Below are 27,299 nucleotides of genomic sequence, written 5' to 3'. Positions count from 1 at the left end.
AGTGATTAAGGAAGGAACCCTGGGAAGACCAAGATGCATCAGCCGCACGGAAGCATCGAGGTTAGCACTGGTGCTCAAAAACTCACCTGTGGTGAAAAGCTGGAGAATGCGTGACATCAGATTACAGGCCAAAGCCTTCAGACTTGTGTACTAGTGCATTCAAGTCGTGAGTGCACAGTGTATTAGCAGTGTGAACAGTTGTCAGTAGGACCTGCAAGCAGTGTTCCAAAAAGAATCCAAAACAGACAAAGAAGGACTGTGACGTGGATTACATAATGGGCAGGAGAAGTTGACGAATTAATTGTGCGGTGTGCCTTATGCATTACAGTGCAAAGATTCTCTTAACGTTATATATGGCTACCAACTCATCAAATCCCTTCTCAGTGCTGTACCCACGAGATGGCCTTATTCGTCACAGAGAGGGACGTAATGGGCCCGTTATTTGATTGACTCAGGAGCGAGCGGCACCCAGCCTCTAATCTCTCACCCCAGATCCTGATCCTCCCCTTCTGCCCCTTTATTCGGATTCAGGCTCTTCACTCAGTTTAATTAAATTGGAGTCTGAGCTGTTGCTCGATGGTGAGGCTGAATTGAGGCAGAACTGAAACGCTCCTGCTAAGGAAATGGCCTCCGAATTAAATGAAAATGAAGTTCATCTTTCTGTCAAACTCGACCTGTGTCCAAAAGAAAAGAAAAGAAAAAAAAAAAGAAACTAGCAACAGCTGAGTAAAACAGAAAGAATAGTTGCCGTTTCAGTGGATCTGCGAAACATTAAACTGAATAGTCAAACACGAACAGTTTCATCCTGAATTTTGGTCCAGAATCATTTATCTCTTTAAAAAACGAGTTTTTACGGGAATGGTTCCAGTGTGTAGGACATTAATGCTCGCTATCGACTAAGCTCAATTACTTTTTAAAAAATGTATGTTTAGACATGCTTTACTGAAAGCAAACATTTCAGTCCTTTGTCAAAATATCAAATCGTGTTTTAACAAGATACCATGAAATCATTACTTTCGAAATTTATTTTTATTGTCTATATTTATTTTAATGCTGTTCCCTCACATGTTTACATGCTAATGTGAGCATGTGGAATATGGTTCGGGGTTGCAGTGGGAAACCACGAAGAATAACTGAATAATAATAGCAAACAGTCATAAAACCCACATCAGCATGACGGGAAATAAGCGCGTGAAGTGACGGTGACCTTCTCGCAGGCACCTCCGCCGGCACCTCGAGGCCGCGCCGACGGATTAACGGGCGAGGCCGACGGGCTGGGCCGCCGTTTGTCACGAGCGCGTTGGCGGCTCGCGCTAAAGGGAAGCCCGGGGCGGCGGGGACAGCCAACAGCATACAGAGCAGCGCCGCGGGACGCCGCGCGCCTGCTCACCGACAGGTGACGGCACAGTCTGGACACTCGCGTTTTACGCGAGATGCGCAACGAGCCCGTTTAACGGAGTTTTTAACATCATGCCTGAATCATGGTGTACCTTTAGAGCAAGGAAACAAGGCAAACTTTACGGAAGCGCCCGTGTGATAGAAACCAGTGGTTGCCTAGACGGCCTTTCGCCGCCTTTCACTATTTGAGAGAAAAGCAAAACACGTATAAGAAGATATTAATTTATTTTTGTATAAACATTTAAACAGTTTCAATTAAATCAGCACCATCAACAAATGCATACAGTGGCGGTTTATGTGCCAATTATGTGTGCAACTAAGACATACAGTACTGGAATATATACGCAAATCGGCACTATATCAGTAAATGAAGTGGCACCAAATAGCCTAATTCTGAAAATAAGAAGGCAGCTACGTTTCAGTATTAAATCATGACGTCAAAGAACGTGTGAAAATACATGTGAAAGTCGAAAGAGTCAATAAAAAACGAAGAAAAAAAAAGGTTAATTCCACAGCAGTGAAATTTGTCTATAGCACCACATAAACCCTGTATTGCCTGAGAAAACAGGGACCAAGCTATCTAAACACACACATGCAAACATGTATGTGTGCGCGCACGGACACACATAAACACAGACACACACACACACACACACACACACACACACACACACACACGCAGAACAATGGGATGTTTCTGTGAAGCACAAACATGGAGTTGGAAGTTCACATTTTACACTGTCTTCAGTAACCCAAAGTTTTGCACCTGTTATTGAGATCCACTATAACCTGCTATAAACATGCACCACATACTGCAAAATGCCATTAAATATAAAAGGCATTGATAAATGCCTGATTCAAACCCTTGTGTCAAACACTGGTCAGGCGCTCACGGATTTGTTTACTGATTTGCATATTGTAGCATTTATATAATATTAGAACTGCAAAGGCCAAAATTGCAAGGATGATTAAAAACATATATTGTGCAGCCCTAATGCATACCAATTTAATAAACATTCAAAACATCATCCAGTAACCTAGATTTTTGACTTTAAACATAAACACATTGTGTGTGTTTCCTGAGCATGATGTCTTGTAGTACCTTTGCTCTCCTTGGACTTAAAATGTTAGACCTCAGGAACTTAATATTGAAAACACTGTTCCCTTAAATATTAAGTAAAGGTACATTTAGTAGAGTTTTAGATAAAAAATTTGGTGAAATATAAAGGAAAACAATATTGTGAAATAATGTTACAGAATGATAAACTGACCAGCGAGTTGGAAACATGTCAGATCATTAGAGGTTATATTTTTACTTTCTATTTTAGGTCCAGCCAGTTATGTGACTATTTGTGTGACTTGCAGCAAGCCTGATGTTCAACTAAACTTTTACATTTTTTAAAAATTAGACTGCCTTCCTTCACAAGCCTTAGAACAGACCAAACATCGGTATGTACGTTTTTTGCATGGTGACCACATCTTGAAAACTAAACCTCACTCAGTGATAGGTCAATAGAGAGCCTTTAAAAGCATCTTTTCACCCTTTCTGGACTCTTCCGTCACAAATCTGAGCTGGAATTTTTGTCTTTCTTGCATTCTCACCTGCAGATGCTACCACCTGTCTCCAGGGTATGAGGATCTCTGCTTCGGCTAGCTGTGACTGACAGCGTTTCCTGTTCCACCCTTGAAACACTGGTGATAACACAATGGCTTAGTCTGTAGGTAGCATTGTGCATTCACTTTTTTTTTTTTTTGCAGTTTTCTGACATACTGTTAATTCCTTAGCAGTCTTAGGGAACTTTCTAGCAAACAGCTCCAAAGAATTGTTTAAAATGTGTAAGAATGTCTAAAATAAGAAGAAAAAAAAAGGTGGTGGGTATTTACACGTATAGAAAACATAATCAGAGTGTATAGTCAGCAAACAGCCTCCACCGGCGTGGCCACTACATCTCTGTCAAGGCTCTGCAATGTTATGGAGGTGAGTATAATGTTTTTCTCCACCTCATACCGTAACCTTGTTACAATGTGACACTTTGCCCACCGGCTGTGCAAGCACCACGACAAAACTAATCCACGGCAGTACAGGACGATGAACAAGGTAGGTGTCATGTGCACAGTCAGAACAGCGATAGCAATAGCACAGAACTGCATAATAACATTGTGAATACAACCAAAAGGGTTCCTGATCGCACATCTTCTATGAGGGACTATATGGACCTCTTTAAGAAGTCTGGCGATGGTAGAGAGTGATGCTAAAACAAAAAAGGAGACAAGCTAAAAGTAAGAAAGAGATAAGGGTACAGGCTGATGAGTAGGAAATGACTACAGGAATGTCCTGTTGCCCAGTTCAGGGGTTAGTGGCCAACCAGTGGCTTTAAAAAAGTAACGCTAGCCAAACAGCTCTCCAAATCTCTTAGAGTGCCCATCTTATTGTACAACAGCCAAGCCGGTATGTTGAAGAAGTCATTTCTAATGGCCTCCCCTGATGTTAACTTTGGCTTGCAGCATAGCAATACGAAAAACCATAGACCTCGAGCATCCTTTTCAAATTACAACCTTAAAACCTCTTAAAACCCAGACTGAAAAATCTGTTGATTGGCCACTTCACTTGTTACTGCATTCAGAGTGATCTGATTCTCACTCCCAATAATCTCCAACAGCAATATAAACAGTGTAATTTATGACAGTACAAAAAAAGGACATAAAAACCAAGCTGCTATGGTTCCCATGGGGACGGGGCTCATTAACTCTTGCGGGGCGTCACACTGGCGTAAAAGTCTCTGCAGGTCTTGCAGCAGCGCTGATACCAGCGCATGTCCTGGCACAGGTTCTTGTCCCGGATCACCTGACAGTACACTGTCCACTGGTCCCCCGTGCACTTGTATGTCAGCGCCGCTGCCGGGCACAAGCACACAAAGACAGGGCACGTGGGTTTACAGGCACACGTGACAGCTGGGCACAAGCACACAATGACAGGGCACGTGGGCCTACGGGCACACGCGACAGCTGGGCACAAGCACACAACGACAGGGCACGTGGGTTTACAGGCACACGTGACAGCCGGGCACAAGCACACAACGACAGGGCACGTGGGTTTACAGGCACACGCGACAGCTGGGCACAAGCACACAACGACAGGGCACATGGGCCTACGGGCACACGCGACAGCTGGGCACAAGCACACTAGGACAGGGCACATGGGCCTACAGGCAAACGCGACAGCCAGGCACAAGCACACAACGACAGGGCACGTGGGCCTACGGGCACATGTGGCAGCAGAGCACGTGATCTTTTGGGCGCACGTGTCAGCAGAGCATAGCTGTGACAGAAGGGGCTATTCACGGCTGCTTTTAAAGCATCTGATAACATACGCTACACATTAAACTACCATTGTAACAGTGCAACTATAATTTATTTATGTGTAATGCACATAGTAACCATATGCAACAGTGCACTGTATTTATATAGATGCCAACTGTATCGATGTAAGCATGATGACAGTTGCACTGTAACTGTGGTGGTCTCAATGTAAACTCAAACAATGCAGAGGATTTTATTCCAATAAAAATGGCATTGAAATGAACTGAGAGCAAAACTGTGCTCAGCAAAGTGCAAAGCTACACTCTCTCATGTGGCAAATATTTGCGCTTGTGTCTTGTTCAAAATGTATTTTTCAAAATGTACATAATGCACAAAAAAATAGGGAATTGGGAAGACGCAAATTATTTCTACACGTTCTTCATTTCCTGAATTAAAGAATATAAAGGACAAGGACTGCAGCCTCCAACAGTGATGAACCTACTTAAACATATAAACATTTGCTTTTGGTGTGGGAAGTGAATTTCTTACCCAGCCTGGGAGAAGTGATGGTGTTGGCGTTGACTTTTTCGTTACAAGCCCCCTGGTGGCACTGTCTGTACGCTGGGGGCTTTAGGACTATAGGGCAGTCGCTGCCATGGCGACCCGTCACTCTGTGCATGCACTGGACCACTCTTGACTGTAGACCCCGCCCACAGGATGAGGAACACTAAGCACAGAGCAATCAAACAAGTCAATGCGGGCAATCGGATTGGAAATGCCATGGACTACATTGTAATGGGTGTTGCATCACAAGTTCACAACTTCAATGTCTTGTCACCCGTGTTCTACCTTAATGTGTTTATGACCAAGTTAACTGCTGAGAGGCGTAAAAAGACATAAGGTTGGGCATCATCATTTTAAAGTGCTAAAGCTCCGATGTCATCGACAGTTTCATCTTATTGCAGGCAGCGTTATACTGCTGTTTTCATTACCCAAACGTGGGGCACTTCAGTAAAACGGGGTCTCAGAGTTGGTTTCTAGAGGTAAACAGGCAGAAAAGCTCTCTCGGTTCCCTTTTAAAGAGACCTGGTGCGTGCTCCTCGAGCTCACGGCTGCTTCTCTCACGCGCAGCTCATTAGCTAATCCCAATGGGTTGATTCCAGTGCACTCTAATAACCCTGCACTTACTGGAACAGATTCGATGAATCGTACAGCTTGGCATGTCCAAGTGAAGATTAGTGGCTAATGATTTTTAGGCCGATATCATTTTGAATTTATAAAAACCTGTCATGCCTTTTGGCTATTTGTGAGCACATGAAAAATCCACTGATGATCTTAAACTGTTGTCACTCATTTAATTAATTTTTCATTGAGATGTCTTTCCTATCAAATCAGAATCACACACTATGACCAGAGACTGTAGAAAGCTGGTTAAAGACATTAAGTCTCTTTTATCTGTCCTCTCTCGTATGCCTCTATAGCATGAACGCAACATGAAACAGCCACAACTGGGACTAAAAGCTCTGGTTTAACATCCATTTTGAAGCTGAATGTACGGAAAACCTGCAACGTGAAACCTGAAACATTGTAGAAAACAATTCTACAAATTATATTTTAGGCTTTGGTGACTCAACTTGCTCATGAACTTCCTCATGAAGAGAAAACAAGCTAATTCATTAGACAGGGGAGGCCAAAAAGCTAGCACACTGTGTGACAAGCTGTATGGGTCAAACACCCTAACCCCATGACCCCCAACCGAAAACTGACGAACTGTAGAGACTAAATAAACTGTCTATCACTGTAGCCTATTACAGACTGCCCTGTCTCGGAGACGCTGACTGCAAAACTAAACAAATCGACGTCCAGGTCTGGGCCACGCCACAAGTGGTCCTGCCCAAATTCTTTTTATCGCTACCCAAATATTTCAGCTTCACAAGCCCCGACGGGCCAGCAAAAATCAAATCAGCACGCTGGCTCCGGCTCGCTGGGGGAACCTGTGCAAATATGTCGGAAGGCAGCCACTGGCTGTGCTGTCCGGCCGAGGAGCCCTGGGATGGGCGTGACGAGCACTACATCTGCCCCTCTGCTTCAGGAGCCACACCACGGAGCAGGCGCATAGTGACGCTGGGACCTCCGTGGGAATATTCCTAGCTCGGATCAAGGCCATCTTGGAAACGCTCACCCGACACTCAAATCCGAGGGATCAGTTGTTGGACTTGCGCGATTTACTATTAAATCGCTCGGATTCTGAGGGCAAAACACAAGTAGGAGGTCGCATAACTACCGTGTGTGAAGAAAGAAAAGCAATTTTGGCTGTTCGGTTAGACCATTTAGTTAGGATGAAAAATATTCCCTGAGAATAATATCCCGAGAGTGCTATGAAAACGCTCTCACTCGCTCGCTCTCTCTCGCTCTCTCTCTCTCTCTCGCGCTCTCTCTCTCTCTCTCTCGCTCTCTCTCGCTCTCTCTCTCTCTCTCTCTCCTTCTCTCTCTCCCTCTCTGATATGTTGTTGTTAACAGAAACTGTGCATGGCAACAGATGGGTTATGGTTTTCCATGCGCTGGCGACAACAGGTAGTCCTGTGCATGGCCCAAAAACAAGTTGCTTGCTGGGTGTAATGCAGTTGAATACAATTTGACGGTGGCCCAAACGAGTCCAGCCTGTTTCAATCTCCAATTGAGAAATGAAACCTCTAATAGTGTCATTTGCTGCCAGTACTCAAATTGTCTTTCACGTAATTGGAAAAAGATGACATTCGAAAACCAGCCGGGGAGCACCACATCCCCACTGGAGATGAGATCTCTCAGTTTGATGGGGCTGAACGCATTAAATACGGCTGTGTGGCTCCACAGAACCAGAGGGGCCTTGCCAAGCCATTCAAATTGGTTACCCTGTAAATCTACATGTGTTATTCCGTCTTGGTCCATGATCAGAATAATTTGTTTGGGCTCGTTAATATGGTTTGTTGAAGGGCAACATCTGTGTCAGATCCCTAGGCCTTGAGTTGTTGATTTAAAAAATAGTAATAAAAAAATGACGGCCATTTAAGCAGTAGACAGATGCACAATAGACCAAAAAAAAAAAAAAAATGCATATAAAAGACCGATATTTGAATAATTCTACAAGGCAACAAACTTAATTTATGATTCCTGTATAAAACCAGGTGGATGTTACAGAGCAGAGGTGACAAACCCTGTTTCTGGAGATCTACATCCTTCAGGAGTTCAGGTCGTGCCAAGCGATCTGGTCAGAAGGCACTGGTTAGCAGGATTAGGAGTATTAGATGAGGGTCTGACTAGCCGGTGGGGTGCGTCTGAGTCGCACGCCCATGTCAAGAGCCCCAAGGAAGATGTAAATCGCCCATTTCAACAACCCCCCCCGGAGATTTCTAGAACATGGCGGGAAGTGCAACCAGGGCCAGCTGATGGATCCAGCTGGCTGAAGACTCTGAAAGTCACCTGTGAAAGTGCGTATTAAAATACTGCAGAACCCAAATCTCCCAGCAGGCCAGGGGTGATGATATGTGGGAGAGGTTTACAGCGCTATAAATCTGGACGGGATCAGCATGTTTGATCTTCATTTAGGAATGTCCTGTCACTATCAAGGAGAGGTTCAAGCTTTACGTCAGGATAGAAGTAATAATACATTTCTGCAAATGCTCGTGAACAAAGCAGTTATAAACATTCACCAACAACTTAATTAGCAAGACCAGCCATTTGCCTACTCTCACTGGTCTCTTTATTAAGTACATTTAATAAAAAAAAACTGCCTGGATGCATTTTAACCATACAATTACAGAACGCAGTCTGTCCACTGTCATGCACAATTTGTAAGCCACCTTATGCCTAATTCATTATGGGTTAGTTTTTTACCACAGGTCCTTGCTGGCTGGATATTATTTAGGCGACAGACAGCAATGAGCTGGTACCAGTTTATTAAGAACAGCCAAATTGCTGAGGTTTTGACACATATCTGTGTTACTGCAGGGTTAAGAGTGGTCTGGCACCCAAGAATCCGCAACCTACAGCTGTCTCCTGCTCAGAAACCCACCACTAATTAAGGGCTAGAGAATGGATTACAGAAAATATTGCATGGTACGTATGAGGTTTAGACTCATTTATAGGGTTAGGTGTAGGATATATATAGGCAGATAAGTGCATGTGGATTTGTCTCTAAGGCAGGACTAAAGTACTACACGAACAGCACATCAAACAGGAAGCAGTGAACCAGTGAAGGCAGGTGTGATGGGAAGCATTATCCAAATCACCCCTTTTTCCATTCCTGATCATTCAGCACCTTCTTTGCAACTGAGACCATCATAAATGATCATATAGTCAACGCTTCTACTTTGTTTTGGCTGCAGAATTTGAATGCAGCAGTGATTTAGGCTGCTGAACCCATCATGCACCAGGTGCCAGAGCAGTGAACACATCCCCACCCTCATGATCGCAATGGATTGGAAGGGTTGGGCCAAAGCCAAGACAACTTCTTGGAACAAGCTTAGCCCACCCCAGTACCAGGGGCCACACATACAGCACACCAGTCCTGACGCTCATATTAACATTACAGCTCTGTGACAAACAAACAAAATAAATAAATAAATAAAAACAAGCCTGAGCTGGAAATCGACTTTGGCTCTCCGCTCGCCTTCGAGTGTATGTCTCGGGGGCTCGGACACACCAGGCGCCAGCGATTCATAACATCTCGGCAATCACCGCGCTGTCACATCACCTGAATCATGAAAAGGGGACTGATTCTCCTTCTGGGGTAACAGTAATCCTGGAATTACCGGCCATTCCTGAGAGTTGTCATGACGGCAGACCGGCACGGAACATAGACCGTGTATTCAATAAAAATGAATAAATAAATAAATCGCATTGGCTCATACAAGGGCTACTGCTGGCTGCCAGCATTTCTAAATGTGCACATATGAAACTGTCTTTCACGGTGATGAAGTGTGCATGTGTTTGGACATGTGCTCCAGTGTTAGCAAATGTCTATTATGGGAATGTCCAACAGGGGAATTGTGTTGTTGTGTGGATATATTGCTGCTCCATAAAAGGCAGTTTTCTTTAAAAAAAAAAACAAACAAACCAGAGTCAAGTCAAAAGTTTTCCTTTCAGCGGCCGGGGTTACGGCTAGAGTTGGCTTTGGCAATTGTTGGCTCGGGTATTACACAGTTTAAAGGAAAATCCTCCTAAAAATAGCAATACGAAGTAGTAATACCCGTCTGTGTGTCCGTATGTACGTGGGTGCGTGTGTGTGTGTGTGTACGTACCTTTGACCAATCTCCAGTCTTCCATTCGTAGCACTTGGAGTAGTCCTCACAAGGTTCCTGTTGTGGGGGCCGAGAGGCAGAGTCACAGAGCCCCTGAGGGTTAGTGCATGTTACTGTCCTTTCCCTGGTGCCCCGCCCACAGTCTGACGAACACTAGAGGAGGACAGGGACAGGTGTGTATGAGGACAGGGGAGCATGTGGAGGGAGGAGGGAGTTATGGAGAGAGGAGAACATGGGAGGAAGAATACCACTCATTAATAGCTGCTCCCCTGTGGAGTCCCATTAACAGTTTCTTTCTGCTGGAAAAAGCATTTCCTAATGAAGTGGATATAATACATGGAGTCTGACATATATATAGAAAACAGAGAGAGGGATAGAGAGAGGGAGAGAGGGAGGGGAGAGAGGGAGAGAGGGAGGGCATGAAGAGGAAAGAAGAAACAGAGGGAACAGGAGAAGGGAGGGAGAGGGAAGCCAAAACTACCATACTGCCCTCCACAGGCCAAAACCTCACAGTTACAGTAGCAACGCACACACTCACACACACACACACTCACACACACACTCACACACACATGCACACACACACACACACACTCACACACACACACTCTCACACACACACACACTCACACACCCTCACACACACACACACACTCTCACACACACTCACACACACACACTCTCACACACCCTCACACACACACATGCACACACACACACACACTCTCACACACCCTCACACACACACATGCACACACACACACACTCTCACACACACTCACACACACACACTCTCACACACCCTCACACACACACATGCACACACACACACTCTCACACACACACACTCACACACACACACACACACACTCACACACCCTCACACACCCTCACACACACACACACACACACACACTCTCACACACACTCACACACCCTCACACACACACACACACACAGACACATACACGTGTGCACACGCGCATTTACAGTGCTATACACAGCTAGCAAGCACATGGAAACGTGCATATAGTGAGTATCTCATATAAGCACACCTCATTATATCTGTGCAACATCTAATCAGGAGGCCCCTACAAACTGATCTAATATCAACACATTTCACCGACACAGCCCGAGCTTCCAACTTTTAAAGTAAGAGAGTGTGTGTGTGTGTGTGTGTGTGTGGGGGGGGGGGTTCCGAGACAGACCATGGACCACTCAGACGCCTCCCAGAGCGTGAGGCAGTGGCGTCCATGGCACTCCTGAAGGCTGGCCGGTTTGGGGCCGATGCAGTAGAGGTCACGCGTGGCCAGGTGAGTGCCGTTCTGCAGCTGGTAGACGCAAGACACCTCCCTCTGCTGTATGCCCTGCCCACAGGTCGCTGAGCACGGGGTCCAGTCACCAGCCACCCACCTGCATGGGGCACGAGGATGGGGTAGGCGGAAAGAGATAGAGAGAGAGAGAGAGAGGCCGTTCATTTAGAGGCAGTTAGGGCTGGTAAAGCTATAATAACCAAACAAACCAAAAGCCTGAAAGACCTGCGAGCCCTGACCATTTTCACAAGAGCACAATTGTGGGCAATTATTCAGAGCCCCTGGTGATTTTCACTACAGTTTAAAACTGCTTTCAAAGTCCTCTTCTAAAAGGACTAATAGCAACAGAAAAGTCTCAAATCACGTGCTTTTTGACCACCAATTCATTAATCATGCTCAAGTTTAACAATATTGCCAAAGGTTTTGGTTCAGTGGGTTACACACAAGTGCCTGTCTCTGGGTGTTCCGAAGCTGAGTATCCAACAATAGCCAACCTTGTAGCAGACCACTGCATTGACAGTGAGGCTGTCAAATCATGCAAAAAAGACCAGTAAATTCTGCAGGATGCCACTTGCTTCCATAATCCTTGAACTGTTGCATTTTGTCTTTCAGTGGTAACATGGTTTCACACGTACCCATCACCACGTGTGTTTTAAACTAAAAGGACACAAGCATGTCCATAGAATACAAGACACAATAACGTGTGTCCAGATTCCTCTGAGCTAAGAGGTTTGTGACATTTATGGACAAGATATGTTCACAAATGACTTTTAGCCATGTTCCAGGGTTTTAAATGCCCTTGTGTGATGCAACAGAATATCAGGACAAACACAAGCAGACTGTGTGTTAAGACTCAACAAAACAGCAATCATGATAATTATTTTGGAAGTACCGTGGTGAATAATGATGTCAGTGTGCCGGCAAGTTGCCTCACACCGGTCCACTCCGGTTTAACACACAGCAAATGACAAAAGCTGAAATAGAATAAATATTCGGCTCGGCACGCAGCCTTCCGTAATAACCACGACTGTGATGAGACACAAGGGGAACAGGTGACCACGGCAACATCTGGAACTGGCCAGACGCGGCTCTCCGTCCAGCAGGCTGATGTACTAATAAACCCTGAAAGTTTCGAGTCTGAAGACAAAAAATGAGAGGGAGCGAACACAGTTTGTCTCCCTTTCCGCTTGTTTCATGTTTTCTTTGGTCGGAAGCCCCTGGTACATCATTGAGGTTTTCAAAATGTTTAAGGGTCTTCAAAGTAGATTGTTGTGCTTTTGGGAACAGGAGACACACTCCTGTAGAGGAAGACCTGAAAAGACACTGTTTCCACGGGACGTCCCTCGCCACGACTGGAGGGACCTCAGTAGTGCTCCATCACTAAATGACATTGCAATTCGTCATGCTTTGTGACTAATGCTCGGCATAAAATCCTCTCGGTCGAGATGAAGCCAGACGCACAACCTCTAAACTTAAGGCACGTAAGTCATTTCGAGCATCCGTTTGACAGGATGCTGGTGTGTCCGTCCCCTGACAATGCTGAAATCACGATCCCGCAGAGCCGGAAAGTCATGCTACCTTTAACTGAGTCGTTTCAACTACAGCAAATGAGACCAAGAGTAGATTTTCCACAGGCTCTCACACTCAGAAGCTGTGATGCTATTTTGGCAACGTTTGGTTAAACCTTTAACTATCTCTGCTGAAGCTGTGCGCATAAACAGACATCACTTTATTCAAGTTAAGAGTCTCCAGCCCAGTCTAATAAACCTGAAGGTGATTGTATGTCTAAAAATGTAATCAAGCTTAAAAAGGACTGCACTCTGATCCCTGCTGGATTTGTGTAGCTGCATTGGGCCAGTTAGACAGTGTGGGTTATTCATCAGTGGAATCTGGCCAGACGCCCGCTCCTTCAAAAGAACACAATGACCGGCGCCACCTCTGGGAGGAAGAGAATACGGCAGAGTATTTCACTGCATCAGAAGTCAGGCACGGAGCCTCTCTCTCACCCACACGCACCAGGCCAATAAAGCAGACCCAGGAGTGGGGGCCCCGCGTACCTTACTGAGAGCTTTTGATTCCCTAACGTCCCCAGCCTGGATCCAGACACTAATGTCGATTATGATAGCTATATCAGAGGGGGACAAATTGGAAATGTTTGATAACGGGAGCTAATAGGCGGCGTGCAGCCGGCCCGTGTTTCTGATGTGTGCGTCTGTCTCCCAGGACAATGACATGGTGGCTTTTTCCATTGCTGCTCTTTGTGAAGGGCGAATTAGACCAGAGGAGGTAATGTGTTATGTTTGGACCAAGCTTCTTATGGCACAGAGAGAGAGAGAGAGAGAGAGAGAGAGAGAGAGAGAGAGAGAGAGAGAGGGAGAGGGAGAGGGAGAGGGAGAGGGAGAGAGAGAGAGAGGGAGAGAGAGAGAGAGAGAGAGAGAGAGAGAGAGAGGGAGAGGGAGAGGGAGAGAGAGAGAGAGAGAGAGAGAGGGAGACGGACAGAGAGAGAGAGAGAGGGAGACGGACAGAGAGAGAGACAGGGAGATGGACAGAGAGAGAGAGAGAGAGGGAGAGAGAGAGAGAGAGGGAGAGGGAGAGAGAGAGAGAGAGGGAGAGAGAGAGAGGGAGAGAGAGAGAGGGAGAGAGGGAGAGAGAGAGAGAGAGAGAGAGAGAGAGCTGAATTCTGCCATGCTGGGAGTGGTATTTATAAGAGCATTACTGTCTCCTCAGTACGCTGACTGGGAAAGCAGAGTCTAGCTCAATAGCTCTATACGTTAAATCGTCATACTGGACAAAGATTGAACAGTATTGTAGCCTCTGTTGTATTACTGTATTTGATTATACCATGTACTTTAGTGTTGTGGACAGCACATAGTGTTGTGCCATAGAATTTGAGTGTAGTAGGCAGAGCTGAGTGTTGAATTGCAGTATTTGAGTGTTGCGGCTAGGGCTTGGTGTTATACTGTAATATTTGAGTATTTGTGGGCATAGCTGAGTATTGTACTGTAGTATTTGAGTGTTGCGGGCAGGGCTGGGTGCCAAACTGTAGTATTTGAGTGTTGCGGGCGGGGCTGGGTGCCAAACTGTAGTATTTGAGTGTTGCGGGCGCGGGGCTGGGTGCCAAACTGTAGTATTTGAGTGTTGCGGGCAGGGCTGGGTGCCAAACTGTAGTATTTGAGTGTTGCGGGCGGGGCTGGGTGCCAAACTGTAGTATTTGAGTGTTGCGGGCGGGGCCGTTGTTATGTCTCACCTGTACTGGCAGGGGTGGGTGTTGCAGCGGCGCACTTGAGGGGCGGGGCGATTCTCTGGCTGACAGTAACTGTCATTCACCAGTGTCATGGTTTTATTTACAATCCTCATGCAGGAAACTATTGTTTTTCTCTCTCCTGGGGAAAACAAAAACAAAAAATAAACATTAAATGTAAGGTTTCGTACATCCTGCCAACACAACACATGAAGGTTCACGGAAACATATATGGCAGACTGTAACCGAAAGTCAATCTGTCCATTTTCCCACCATTTAAAGATCCGAGGAGGGTTTGTGAGATCATCACTACTGTAGCAGCAGAGCTACGTCTGAGGCTCCCTACTCAAAGCATGGTTTTGTACGCATGTAATATAAAACATCACCCTCTCCTTAGTGTACGAAGACCCTTGACCCTTAACCCATAAACAGTGGTACTGTCTAGCAGCTCTGAGTGTTTGCTTGCTGCTCTAACATACCTTATTCCGCTCATCGTGTAGGTCAAACACCAACCCTCCCTCGTCTGTCCACCCTAGACATCAACGCTGTAAAACAGCCTGGCCCATTAAAACCTAATGTGACCGATAACAGCTATTACTAAACAGCTCAACTGTAACCTGCTTCCTAGGACTTCATATGGTCTCCCTAACCTCGCAAACCAATGACATCAGGGCTGTGTCTGACCGAGAGACAATTAGAGAATAAAATATCGTTAACTAGAGATAATGACCCAACATCACCCAGGCTATTTATAGTAATGAAGTGGACTTTGACCAGATGAGTGCTGGGCAAGGCAAAGACCCTCGCGAACTGTGAATTCTGCCTCCGGAGGCCTGGCGAGGTGCCAGACCCGAGGATTATCTTATTGGTAGACCGCAGTGACGAACGCACCGAAGCTGAGCATACGCGGTCTGAAAGAAATCCCTTGTAGGGGGAAGCAGGGAGAGGGCAGTTTAAGAGCCAGGATAAACGCGTGAGATCGAGGCGAGGACTGAGATAAAGAGGGAGAGAAAGGGAGGGAAGGAGGTATGAGGGAGAGAGAGAGAGAGAGAGAGGCAGAGAGAAAGACAGAGAGAGAGAGGCAGAGAGAAAGACAGACAGAGAGAGAGAGAGAGAGACACTATTTAAACATATTTTACGTCACTGCCTAAATAATTTTGCTAGCGTGATATTTTTAAGTCTTCCTTCCTCACAAAAAAATCAAGACCAGCCAATTTAGATTCAGCTGAAATCTTAATTCAGATGAGCTGTTGCTTCCATTCCACCGCGAGCCTAGTCTGGACGTCAGGTCTACTTGAAGGATACAGGAGGTCATTCAGGGGGTCACGAGCCATTCCACCTGCTTTTGGCAGAGAGGCCGCCGAAGACCTCTGCAGCGTCCGCTTTATGGTAACCAGGGCAACGAGCTTGGCTCTGCAACGGCGGCACAGTAGAGCGGCTTCCTAGCCCTGCGCTGCACCGGGCGGAACGGCAAAGTGAGCCAGGCGCTCTCGGAATGGGGGGTGTGTGTTTGTAAGCATCCCCTGGAGGACTCGAGGACGCCGAGCCACAGATGCATTTGCAGATGGGAAGAAAAGCAAGCGCAAGAGTAGCATTTCGATTATTTACGAGAACAGTCGCAGAGATGTCAGATCCTAATCCGTAATCCGCTAAGGCCTCGGTCAGCATGCGCCATAAGCAGCGGGTGATTTTCAATCCTGCAACAGCAGACTTACCAAGCTGCATATCGGCATCTCCTAAAACCTGCACGCACCCCAATCTCTTTGTCACCGTCTCCGTTAACCTAACCCGATGAAATCCTGGACGGCCTCGGCCCTGTTCGGTAGTTCCTGACTCGCGCTTTGAACAGGGAATCTCTATCTTCCATATGATGGCTTGTTTCCTAAGTACTTTGTAGAATTTTCAATTGGACAAGGTGTTTAGGTGTGTGTTCTTGTTTCAGGCAACGCTGTGAACATTCTGAGGTTTTTTTCTACCTAGACTGTGAAGTAAAAGAAACAACAAATCTGCAGGATAATAATTACCCGTTTCAATAATGAAAGTCATGGCACAAATAAACAACTGAGCAAGACAAGTGGCACACACGGGAGGCTGCTCATAAATGACACATCTATTCTTTCAAGCTCTCCTGGAACGTTCCAGATAAAGCGATATATTGCTTTGGCTTGTTCACTGGGAAATACTGTAGGTGTCAGCAGGATTTCTTTGTTATGCTCCCGAATTTCATCTCTCAGTAGATGCTTGAGTCAGGAGAGATCAACCGCATCTAATCTACATCTAATCATGTTGGGTGAAGGTAGAGATGACCCATGCTACTGCACCGGACCTCTTAAAATGCATTTGTAAAATTCTGGGGCTTTAAAAAAAAAAATCCTCTTTAGCCTGTGTTGATCCCCTTCTTAAAACATAGCGGGTCTGTCTCATGTTGTTAAGGCTCTGGCAATAACCCCTCCCACTCACAAATGGAATTGCTGTATTATTCTTCCAAGCCCAGGCTGTCAGATTCAATAGAGCGGTTGTGTTGCCCCATGGCCATACAGCTGGCGAGCGGACCTGCATTCAGCTCTTCCTCCAAGTCAATTAAATCCCCAACCAATCTGCAGCCCACCCGATCCGGTCCAACTCAGAGCAGACGCAATAAAAACAACCGGACAGACTTTCGACTAATCAAGAACCCCTCCCCCAAAGTCAGCAGGGTGTCAGCTTTCATTGCTATGCAGATGATACGAAATTATCTATATCTATAGGGCCAGATGGTACCACTGCCCAGAAATAAGCGGACAACCTGTCTATCCAGGATGCAGAATTGTTGAAAACTGAAAAAAATCCACTACCAACAATACATTTTTAAAAATTCTTTGATATTAACAGTTAAATCTCATATTGATCATATCACTAAAAAAAACCAAAAACTTATTTCGCTAGACCCATCCTCACATTGCACGATGCTAAGATGCCGAGGCATCGTGTCATTTTTTTCATGGCTTGACTACTGTAATATTTACCACCACAGACACCACAACTCACTCAGACACGTACAGCCAGAGCACATCATGTCTGCCTGGCGGCCTGTTTCTCCTACCACGGGTCTTAAGGTTCCTTTACTGGTGTTTAAAACTCTTGGCGTAGCACCTTCGTACTTTTCCGAATGCCTGACACACCGTGCTCCAAATCAGGCTTGAAGGTTGTCAAGTGTTAAATTACTAAGAGTGAATTACAGAAAGGCTTGTGAAGCAGACTGTCGCTATTATGCATCAAAGATTTGGAGCTCCTTATGTTTATGGCATTTAGCTGCCACTTTTATCCTAAGTGACTTACAATTATGACTGAGTACAATCTGAGCAATTGAGGGTTAAGGGTCTTGCTCAGGGGCCCAACAGTGGCAACTTGGCAGTGGTGGGGCTTGAACTGGCAACCTTCTGATTACTCAAATACCTTAACCACTGAGCTTTTATTTAAGCATTTATTTAATTTAGGCTTTCATTAGTACCTGCTTTTTAACTTAGGATAAGTATAGTTATTTTATATATAAAATTCCCCACTATGCAGAGTCCTGTGTGGTATCTTAGCTCGGCTCCTCTCGGATCCTCCCTGGGAGTTTAAGGGGCCTGCGTAGTATCTTAGCTGTTCCCTGTTCCCAGGACTGCACTCTTCTGGGTAAAGATCTTGGACGTTGTTCCTGGGATCTGCTGGAGCCATTCTCCCAGGTTACAGTTTAGGGTCACAGCCCCTAGTGCTCTGATTACCACGGGAACCACAGTTGCCTTCACTCTCCACATCTTTTCTGCCTCTTCCTTCAGCCCTTGGTATTCCTCAAGCTTCTCGTGTTCCTTTTTCCTGATGCTGCTATCACTTGGGATTACTACAGCCCCCCACTGCTGTTTGTCCATCACTACTATGTCTGGTTGGTTACCATCTTGTCTGTCTGTATCTGGAAGTCCCACAGGATCTTAGCACAGTCATTTTCCACCACCTTTGTTATGTCTAAGACATATATAAGACATATGTATAAGACATATAAGACATATGTATAAAGCATATATAAAACACATATATATCTAAGACATATATGTTATATGTCTAAGGTCTGAGTGGGGTACAGTCTAGATGTTGGTATATCCCACTTAGACCTCAGACATATAACGTAGTCTAGATGTTGGTATATTCCACTCAGACCTCAGACATATAACGTAGTCTAGATATTAGTATATCCCACTTAGACCTCAGACATATAACATAGTCCAGATGTTGGTATATCCCACTTAGACCTCGGACATATAACATAGTCTAGATGTTGGTATATCCCATTTAGACCTCGGACATATAACATAGTCTAGATGTTGGTATATCCCACTTAGACCTCGGACATATAACATAGTCTAGATGTTGGTATATCCCACTTAGACCTCAGACATATAACATAGTCTAGATGTTGGTATATCCCACTTAGACCTCGGACATATAACATAGTCTAGATGTTGGTATATCCCACTTAGACCTCGGACATATAACATAGTCTAGATGTTGGTATATCCCACTTAGACCTCGGACATATAACATAGTCTAGATGTTGGTATATCCCACTTAGACCTCGGACATATAACATAGTCTAGATGTTGGTATATCCCATTTAGACCTCGGACATATAACATAGTCTACATGTTGGTATATCCCACTTAGACCTCGGACATATAACATAGTCTACATGTTGGTATATCCCACTTAGACCTCAGACATATAACATAGTCTAGCCCGTACTCAGCACAGATGTTTCTGTACACTACGCCAGCCACTTGGTTATGGCGTTCTATGTACGCCTTGCCACACCACTACTTGATCCAGGATTAGTAGATTCCAATTTAGGCACACCTGTGGATTACCTAATAATGTGATCACTCAGTGCATGTGTGTGTGTGTGTGTGTGTGTGTGTGTGTGTGTGCGTGCGTGTGTGTGTGTGCGTGTGTGTACAGCGTGAACATACCCACGGACAGGCATTCTTGCACTGACCTCCCCCACACTGCATGCTGCAGCTCTCCCAGGTGCGGTGGGTCCAGAGGTAGAGGCGCTCGGGCTCCCTCTGCACCTCAGCCTTGCTCTCCTGGCTCTGGTTCAGAGACACCGTGTACTCGTAGTGGATCCCGTACGTCTGGTCATGGAACAGCAGGACCTTGGAGGCAGATCAGACACGGGCGGCGTGCCACAGACGCAGAATCAGTGCGGGAAGGGACGGACGGACTAAGGGTGACGGGGAAAGAAGGGGACAAGCTGGCATGCTGGGAAACTTTTTCTCTGCATGAAGAAATGGATGATTGGATAATGGATGAAGAAATGGATGATTGGATAATGGATGAAGAAATGGATGATTGGATAATGGATGAAGAAATGGAGCCTCCACTATTTGCTAAACAGTGTCACCAAACAGATCTATTTTGGTAGAATCAGTACTACTGTACTTTCTTTTTCCTAAAAAACAAAAAAGCTTGAGGAATGACATTCCCAAAAAGCCATGACAGATGCCTGTCACAGGGAAGCACGCTACATGACAAAGCATTTCTCTCTCTGATGACTGACATCCCAAAAAGGGGGAGAATATATTTGCAGTGTCCCAGAGAACTCTGGGAAGTACTCACGAACCTCGAAAGCACCAGGGTACCAAGGTAACGAAGTGCTGAATGATTAAGTCTATAACTTCAGGAAGTGCTTAAACGCACCCCAATTGATTGTCAATTCCTCAACAGACAGACTTGCGGGGCAATCAACTTAACAGACTCCAGAGTGCAAAGAGTGAAGAGACTGACATGTATTGCTGCCAGGTTGCCAAAGGGAAGAGGACGAGAGAGAACCTTCATCCGTCTTCAATAATCCCGAACCCGGTAACAGCATTAGACTCTGGCTGCTGGCGCTAGACCTGACACGATCATGACATTTTAGCTGACGATTAATTGTCATACAAATCATTATGACTAATGATTTGTCTTTTTTTTTTTTATCTCACTATTACAGTATGCCTGTATGCTTACAAATACTATAATAACATACACACAACACTTAGGATGAAGAACGTCAATTTATTGAACGGTGAAATTATAATAAATTTGTATGCTTGTAATAATTTCAGAATCATTTCGTGGCATGTTTTGCAGGAAGGGTTCACTTCTGCTGCACATATTTTAAACAACCTGTAAAATAATGTGTAAGATTACCTGGCATTATGAAAACATGGTTGATGTAAATTCATGGAAATTAGTTCATTTTCGAGATTAATCTCCACTTAACAGCAGCCATCAGAAGTCTGGATAATGTCCATTTTCATACATATACATAAGCAAGCCGTGTGAAATCACCTAATAATTCAGCGAGGTTGGCGAGAGTGTCAGGAAGGACAAGGTGGCTGGAAGCTTGAACAAAATGAAATAATACGCTTGATCTTTCATTACTCCTTAGCCTTGATGTGCCAGTGCAAAACCGGAGCAAATTTCAGGCGTCAAATGCTGAGCTACACGTTTAAGGTCAAGGAAGAGTGCGTTTGATTGGATTCCTGTATGCACGCTGAAATTAAAAAAAAACAAACAAAAAAAAAACAACAACTGATGAGCTAATGTTCAGTGCGTTTTGTCTCAACACATTTTTTGCAGTGACATGCACCAAATTCGCATTGTGTTTCATGCATCTGAAATCAAATTAATATGGAAAATAATTGCGGTCAGAGCAAATGATCGCGGTCAGACCAAGTGATTGCGGTCAGCAGAGATAATCACAATCAGGCAGTGATGTCATAATCGCCACATGCCCAGCCGGCACATCCAGACGAGAGCAAGACTGCAGCGGTGCTCACCATTCAGGGTCAGAGCTGTGGATGCTAAGGCTGGGTGTGTGATCTTTAAACAAGCATACACACAAACACACACATGAAATCTTTTATCCAATGCACCCTCTTTAGCCTTGGACTTCAATATTACTGACGTCTGACAGCTGAATATCTGAACGCACCGTTCGGATGACTAGAACTGCACAAAGAAACGCTATTTCATGTCGGCTTCGGCAACTCTGAAAGAAACTGCCTGAGCAAAGTTGATTTTACAAGCCCTATTAAGCTGGCAATTATTGGGAATTCTACAGTGTTACCTACTACCTTATGCTCTAACCCCACTTTGTCTGCATGTAGAAAACCATTGCATAACACGTGCCATTCACGCTACATAAACCGATAAAGAAAGTTGGGTCAAAAGGTGGCGACAAGCCTTAGCAGAGTTCGCCAAAACACAGCAAGCATCCGTGTAAGTTAAACCTCGAACAAAAAAAAGCACCTACACATTGTTCACCCAGTATTAAGGCTCTTTAACAGGTGCTGAGTAATAAGCTTGTCTTATTTCAAACTATTATGGGGTGTTGTACATGCACGATGCATTTACATTTAAAATGCCTACAGCTCCACGTTTGAAGCACTTGGCAACATTTAAGGCCAGAAGGGTCTGCATCACGGCCTCGCCAAGAGCCCTGGAGCTCCTCAATAATTTAGCTAAAACACCGGAGAGAGGGATGATAACACTGGAGCCGTTTGAAGTTAAGCATCTGTGATCCGAGGGGGCTGCGCAGAGTCTGGCATCTCCTCAAGTCTTCTTCGTTTCTTTATTAGGTTAATTGGGAGCTCTCGCCGTGGCTCCTGCAAACTCCTCTGACTTCACAGACCCTGTTCCTGGAGAAATCCTTTTGACTGTAGGGAGCAGTGTTGAATGCATCTTGCATGTCCCTAAAGAGCTTCGGGAAAAAAAATCATAACCGGAACAAGGTGTTAAGGGGATTGGGTTTCATACGATGCGCCACCAAAACCTGGAGGGCCTAGCACAACGTACGATGTCATGATGATGTCAGGCAAAGATCTGTCTCAGGAGAACAGGGCAAAGAAAAGCTATTCCAGGGTCATGCAGGTTCGAGGTCCAGGTCTACCAAACATGCGTGTTATCAATGCATACTATGTGATTGATGCATGCTGTTTCCCAGTGACTTGGTGTGTTTACTCTGGATTAAGAAAGCAGAGTGCTTTCCAAAGACAAAGTGGCATGCTTCGCCCATTTTGAACATATCACAAGCCTCTCGGGTCATGGGAAACTATTCTGCCATTCTCGATAAAGTCACAAAGGCTTTTAACAAAATAAATAGCCATAGCAAACCCTACAACTGTGTAAAACCTCAAAACTTCATAAATTTACACACTTGTCAGTCATAAATATATAGCACTTGACGTTACAAATTTGCTGCTTTCATAAAAGGATGAACATATGTGTGAAAGAACGTAGGCCAGTTCAAAGAGAGAGCAGTGTTCCCCAGAGTCGCAGTCTAAGACCTAATGGTTTTACCATGAGGTGGAGAGGACTCTTCGTCGGTCCCTTGGCAGACATCTTCTCCCATAGCCCCCTCCGAACGTAGCGGACGGTGGTGCCGGCGAGCTCAAACTCCCCGGGCAGCTCAATTTTCCAGTCATTGTTTATGGATCTCTTGCTTGAATCTTTCAAAGCTGCAATGGTCAACAAGAAATGGATTATGGGGCTATAGTGGTGTGGGACATATAGGAAAATATACATACAAAGCCAAAAAGTACAGAAAATTAATGTCCTTAAGCATTTGTACATGTTAACTTTACACAGATCCAGAACGTCTGTCAGTCATTAGCAGTACAAAAGTAATGACGATTCTGCAACACATGATGTACTCTCAGAAACCATGTTTTTGCTGTATTTTTTATCTCATCCTTCTAATGCAAAAACAGCCAAGGCAGACTCCCAGTTCTTTGTGTTAAGCCATGAAGGCCACTATTATATTAGTCTTGATTTCTTGGCATCAGGAGAAACACGGTCATGGCTACAGAACCAGTCCTCCTGTCTGAGTAAAAGGAGAGGGTTTCAAATGCAGCCATCCAAGCGCGACCTTAAACGTCACAAGCTAAGCAAGGAGTGCTAATGCCACTCCTAACGGCTGTCTTAACCCTTTGTGGCTCTTCTTGTGAACCAGCTTTGATCAAAAGCCCCAGATGGAGTTGAATCTCTTTTCATTTCAAGCTGCAGGAGAAATCTCGGGCGAGCAGAAATGAGAGAACTGTAGTTGCCCGCGCAGCATGCAACAGAAAGTGCTGTTTGTTCGTGGCTGTGTGCTCGCATGCCTTGAAGAACAGATGTTCTCCTCTCTAAAGGTAGGGATTGGCTTTCATGTTGCTTCCAGCCCTTTTGGCACATTCTAAACAAAAACAAAGCTATTGTGTGTCCTTTCATTTCAGAAGCCAGACTGAGCAGACACATGCATGTCACCAGCTCACAGCACACAAGTCAGTCCCTACCTCTCCTGCATTTAGGTGACAGCCAAGACCATTTCAACCAGAACAAACAGTCAGGTTCTTGTTGGATGAGTGGCCATGCTCACAATGCACCTTTTTTACATTTATGGCATTTAGCTAACACTTTTATCCAAAGCAACTTACAATTCAAGCAACTTGAGGGTTAAGGGCCTTGCTCAGGGGCCCAACAGTGGCAACTTGGCAGTGGTGGGGCTTGAATCATCAACCTTCCAATTACAAGTCATGTACCTTAACCACTGAGCTACCACTACCCCTCGATGCACCTTTTTAGGTGTAAGTGGATGGTCCCAAACGGAAAAGCCACCTAACCATCTCAGAGTGCAAAGCACCCACTCCCAGAGCTACTGGTGGACTGAGGCGACCTGAGATAGTTTCCTTCTAGCAAAGGCACTGGACCACGAGACTCCATTAACTGTGTGATAAATGATTCTTTACCAGAAACACAATAGACTTCACTGCTGGAAGCTGAGTGTACTTTTAAGGCTGGGGATTGCGGCCAAAGCCTGTGAGTCATCCGTCTGATCTGAGGAGTTTAACCTATACAGACATTCCCAAACCAAATCATGTTACTGCATTCAACATTCACAGGCCAATTGCAGACCAGCTTTGCTAGTTGTTTAATTGCTTTAGTGGCGGAGCAAACTTGTTAGTACTGATCTCAGAACAGTGCTCTAAGGCTGTCGCCACTAATTCTCCCTTCTGCAGACAAGACATCTGTCACAGGGTAATGACAAAGGCGCTCCACGTTCCTCATGTTCTCCTCTGGCAGGATCCACGTTCCTCAGGAACTCGTCATGAGCCCCGTGTATGTGTGTGTGTGTGTGTGTGTGTGTGTGTGTGTTGGGTTGGGAGGTGGGGGGTATGGTTGTAATGACAACCAGTTGAACAGTTACCCAGGAAGCTGTGGGACGGCTTGTCCTCCACGACTTTGATTCGCCGCGCTCCGATGGGAATGACAGCTGCCTCTATGTAACCTGCGGAGAAAACAGAGGTGAGGGAGAAAGCAGATTATGGTTTGTGATAATCTCAGGAGTTCATCAGGAGGAGCTTTCTGAAGTATAGACAAAAGTATATGCAAATGTCTGTCTACATATACACTCATCACCCACTTTATTAGAAACGACTCACCCTTCGCTTACATTCCCTGGTGACTCCATTACGTGTACCTGTCATGTGTGTATACGTGTCCAGATGAATCCCGCGCTTTTCCATACAGGTTATGCCATCTGCACCGTTCATCGCTGGTCCGTTTCTGACCCCAAGAGCCTCTGCTGACTGGACAGGATTTGATGGACCCTTCTCAACACAGTGTAACAGTGTGACCGTGATGCGGCGGTGCCGTGGCAGTGGATGGCATGAGTGTATCTGACACAGCAGTGGTGAAGCTTTTCACACGCTGAGAATGGTCTGCCATCCAAAATGTTCCAGCCAGCAGCTGACCTGTGGTCAAAAACTGACTGTGGATGAAAGGTCAGAGGGTGGCTAATGCGCACTGAATCACCTGAGCTACAGTGTCTAACTAGGCACCTACCATGGGCTGCTAATAAAGGACCCTCTAATAACATGGGTGCTGGGTGTATATGTGTACATACATGTGAGCTGGGCAACGGTGTCACTGTCAAATCCTGGCAAATCAGAGCAAACCATCTCCTACGATCACTAGCCGCCGTGCTAACTGGCGCGCTAACCGGCGCGCTAACCGGGTCCGTCCGACCAAGTTGCTCCACTTCCTTGCCTGCCGTCTCTGAGCTATGACCTTCTCCGGCGCCGATGACCTCTCTGAGGCAGGCCAAGGGCGCGCGTCATCGTCTGGCTGCAGGCTGGCGGCTCTGGATCCTACTACCCGCGGGGATGTTGGGCTACAGCGAGTCCAGTGTTACATCAAAACTTGGCTGCAGTTCCCACTTTTACCGAAACTGCGTCTCTCTTCGGAAGGACACGTAGCCCGGCCCGGTTAAGATCCCGATGAGAAGATGGCAAGATGGAAAGCTCTGATTGGGACCAGGAAATCTCTCACGTTTTGCACACGCACAAAGACATACACAGAAACACTGCCCCTGTGGCATCGCGCTGCGCTGGGCTCGAGCAGTAATGATAAAACAAAGCTCTTCATGTCTTCATAATGTCCCCTGCTGACTCTGGTTCCTTTGCTTATTAAAATATAATATATTTTTATATTTTATATATTGAGCTCAAGCTCAACCACACGTCCAAGCAATGTGGTTTAACCATAGCAGAGGGCAGAGAGGACTACAGAAAGAGAGAGAGATACAGACAACCAGAATAAGAAATATAAATAAGAGCGATAAGAACGCTACAAAGAGAAGATGGATCTTTGAGATAATGTGTAAGGGCTGTAGTGAGGACTACCAAAACTGAGAGGGGTTATTCCAATTTGACCTTCTAGCGAGAGTCAAACTGCAGCTGCAGTAAATATCTGGACAGCGACATCTTCATCTGTTCTCTTAAAGGTCACAGGACAGGGTGACTGACGTTGGTTAGCATTCAGACGCCTCCTCCAGGACAAAGATGGGGTGACAGGATATGGAGGCAAATGAAGCCTAGTGACGTTGTCATAGCGTTGAGCGTGGACAAACAGGAGGGGGAGTGTGCTGTTTTGAAATTTGTTTGTGCTGTCTCTGTTTTTGTTTATGGGACAGGGAGGAGCTATGCACTGTCACGCCTGCTTGACTGATTGTCGAGCCATTATATCAGCTCAGCCAGGTGTTGCACGATTGTGTGTGTGTGTGTGTGTGTGTGTGTGTGTGTGTGTAAGCTGCTTTGTTTCTCATTACTGCTCCACCCCAGGCCGACGTGGTCTCACCAGCCCCCATGCTACAGCGCTCAAGTGTTAATAAAAGCATGCTGCAGTCTGCTTGCAGGGTTGCCATCCCCCCAAAAAGAACCCTTTACCACAACGGCTGGTGTGTGCAGAGGACCCCACAGCCTTTAAGCAGTGAGTAAGCCCAAAACGCACGCAAACCTACACCCACACACCCACGTCGGAAGTACCGTCACCTTTCCCATCAGAGAGCAGACCTTTCCGTCCGACTCTCAGAACTGTTGGAGCTGCCTCCGTTTGGCATTACGTCGCTCGAATTGACAGTTGATCTGTTTACTGTCAGAGTAAGCAGGTCACGTCACTCGACGGTCAGGGTTACACAGAATGAAGTGATTGCGGAAAAAGAACAAGGGTTCTTGGGTTCTCCTGGGTCTATCTGCAGGTGGCTTTTGCTTGGTGGGAACAAAAAAAGATAGCAGCTCTGAAACGATGGCAGCATCTGGCCCTGCGCTGCCAGCGGTTCAGCAGGACGGAGAGCTCGGGAAAAGCTTCATGCTGTGCCGGGAGGCGAACGGAGCGTAGATCGGTGAGAGCGGGGACCATAGCGCCCTTCCTCGCGGTAAACAAGAGAAGATG

General features: G+C 45.7%; 1 protein-coding gene across 2 annotated transcripts in view; it reads right to left on the bottom strand.

Annotated features, from left to right (window-relative positions):
• Positions 1 to 1,645: 1,645 nt before the first annotated feature.
• adamts17 (ADAM metallopeptidase with thrombospondin type 1 motif, 17) overlaps positions 1,646 to 27,299 on the bottom strand; it is a 77,030-nt gene continuing 51,376 nt past the window's right edge. For both annotated transcript variants that reach the window (XM_035525689.1, XM_035525697.1), the window contains 8 exons: positions 24,775 to 24,855; positions 22,890 to 23,047; positions 19,540 to 19,699; positions 14,538 to 14,673; positions 11,186 to 11,390; positions 9,978 to 10,130; positions 5,248 to 5,425; positions 1,646 to 4,293 (listed from right to left, as the gene is read on the bottom strand). In XM_035525689.1, the coding sequence (XP_035381582.1) occupies positions 4,142 to 4,293; positions 5,248 to 5,425; positions 9,978 to 10,130; positions 11,186 to 11,390; positions 14,538 to 14,673; positions 19,540 to 19,699; positions 22,890 to 23,047; positions 24,775 to 24,855 (1,223 nt within the window). In that variant the 3' untranslated portion in view covers positions 1,646 to 4,141. The remainder of the gene's footprint in view (positions 4,294 to 5,247; positions 5,426 to 9,977; positions 10,131 to 11,185; positions 11,391 to 14,537; positions 14,674 to 19,539; positions 19,700 to 22,889; positions 23,048 to 24,774; positions 24,856 to 27,299) is intronic.

This window comes from Electrophorus electricus, chromosome 1, assembly GCF_013358815.1.
Source record: "Electrophorus electricus isolate fEleEle1 chromosome 1, fEleEle1.pri, whole genome shotgun sequence".
Classification (NCBI taxonomy): domain Eukaryota; kingdom Metazoa; phylum Chordata; class Actinopteri; order Gymnotiformes; family Gymnotidae; genus Electrophorus; species Electrophorus electricus.
Note: the sequence above shows the minus strand (reverse complement) of the source record. Positions and strands in the feature narration are given on the sequence as shown.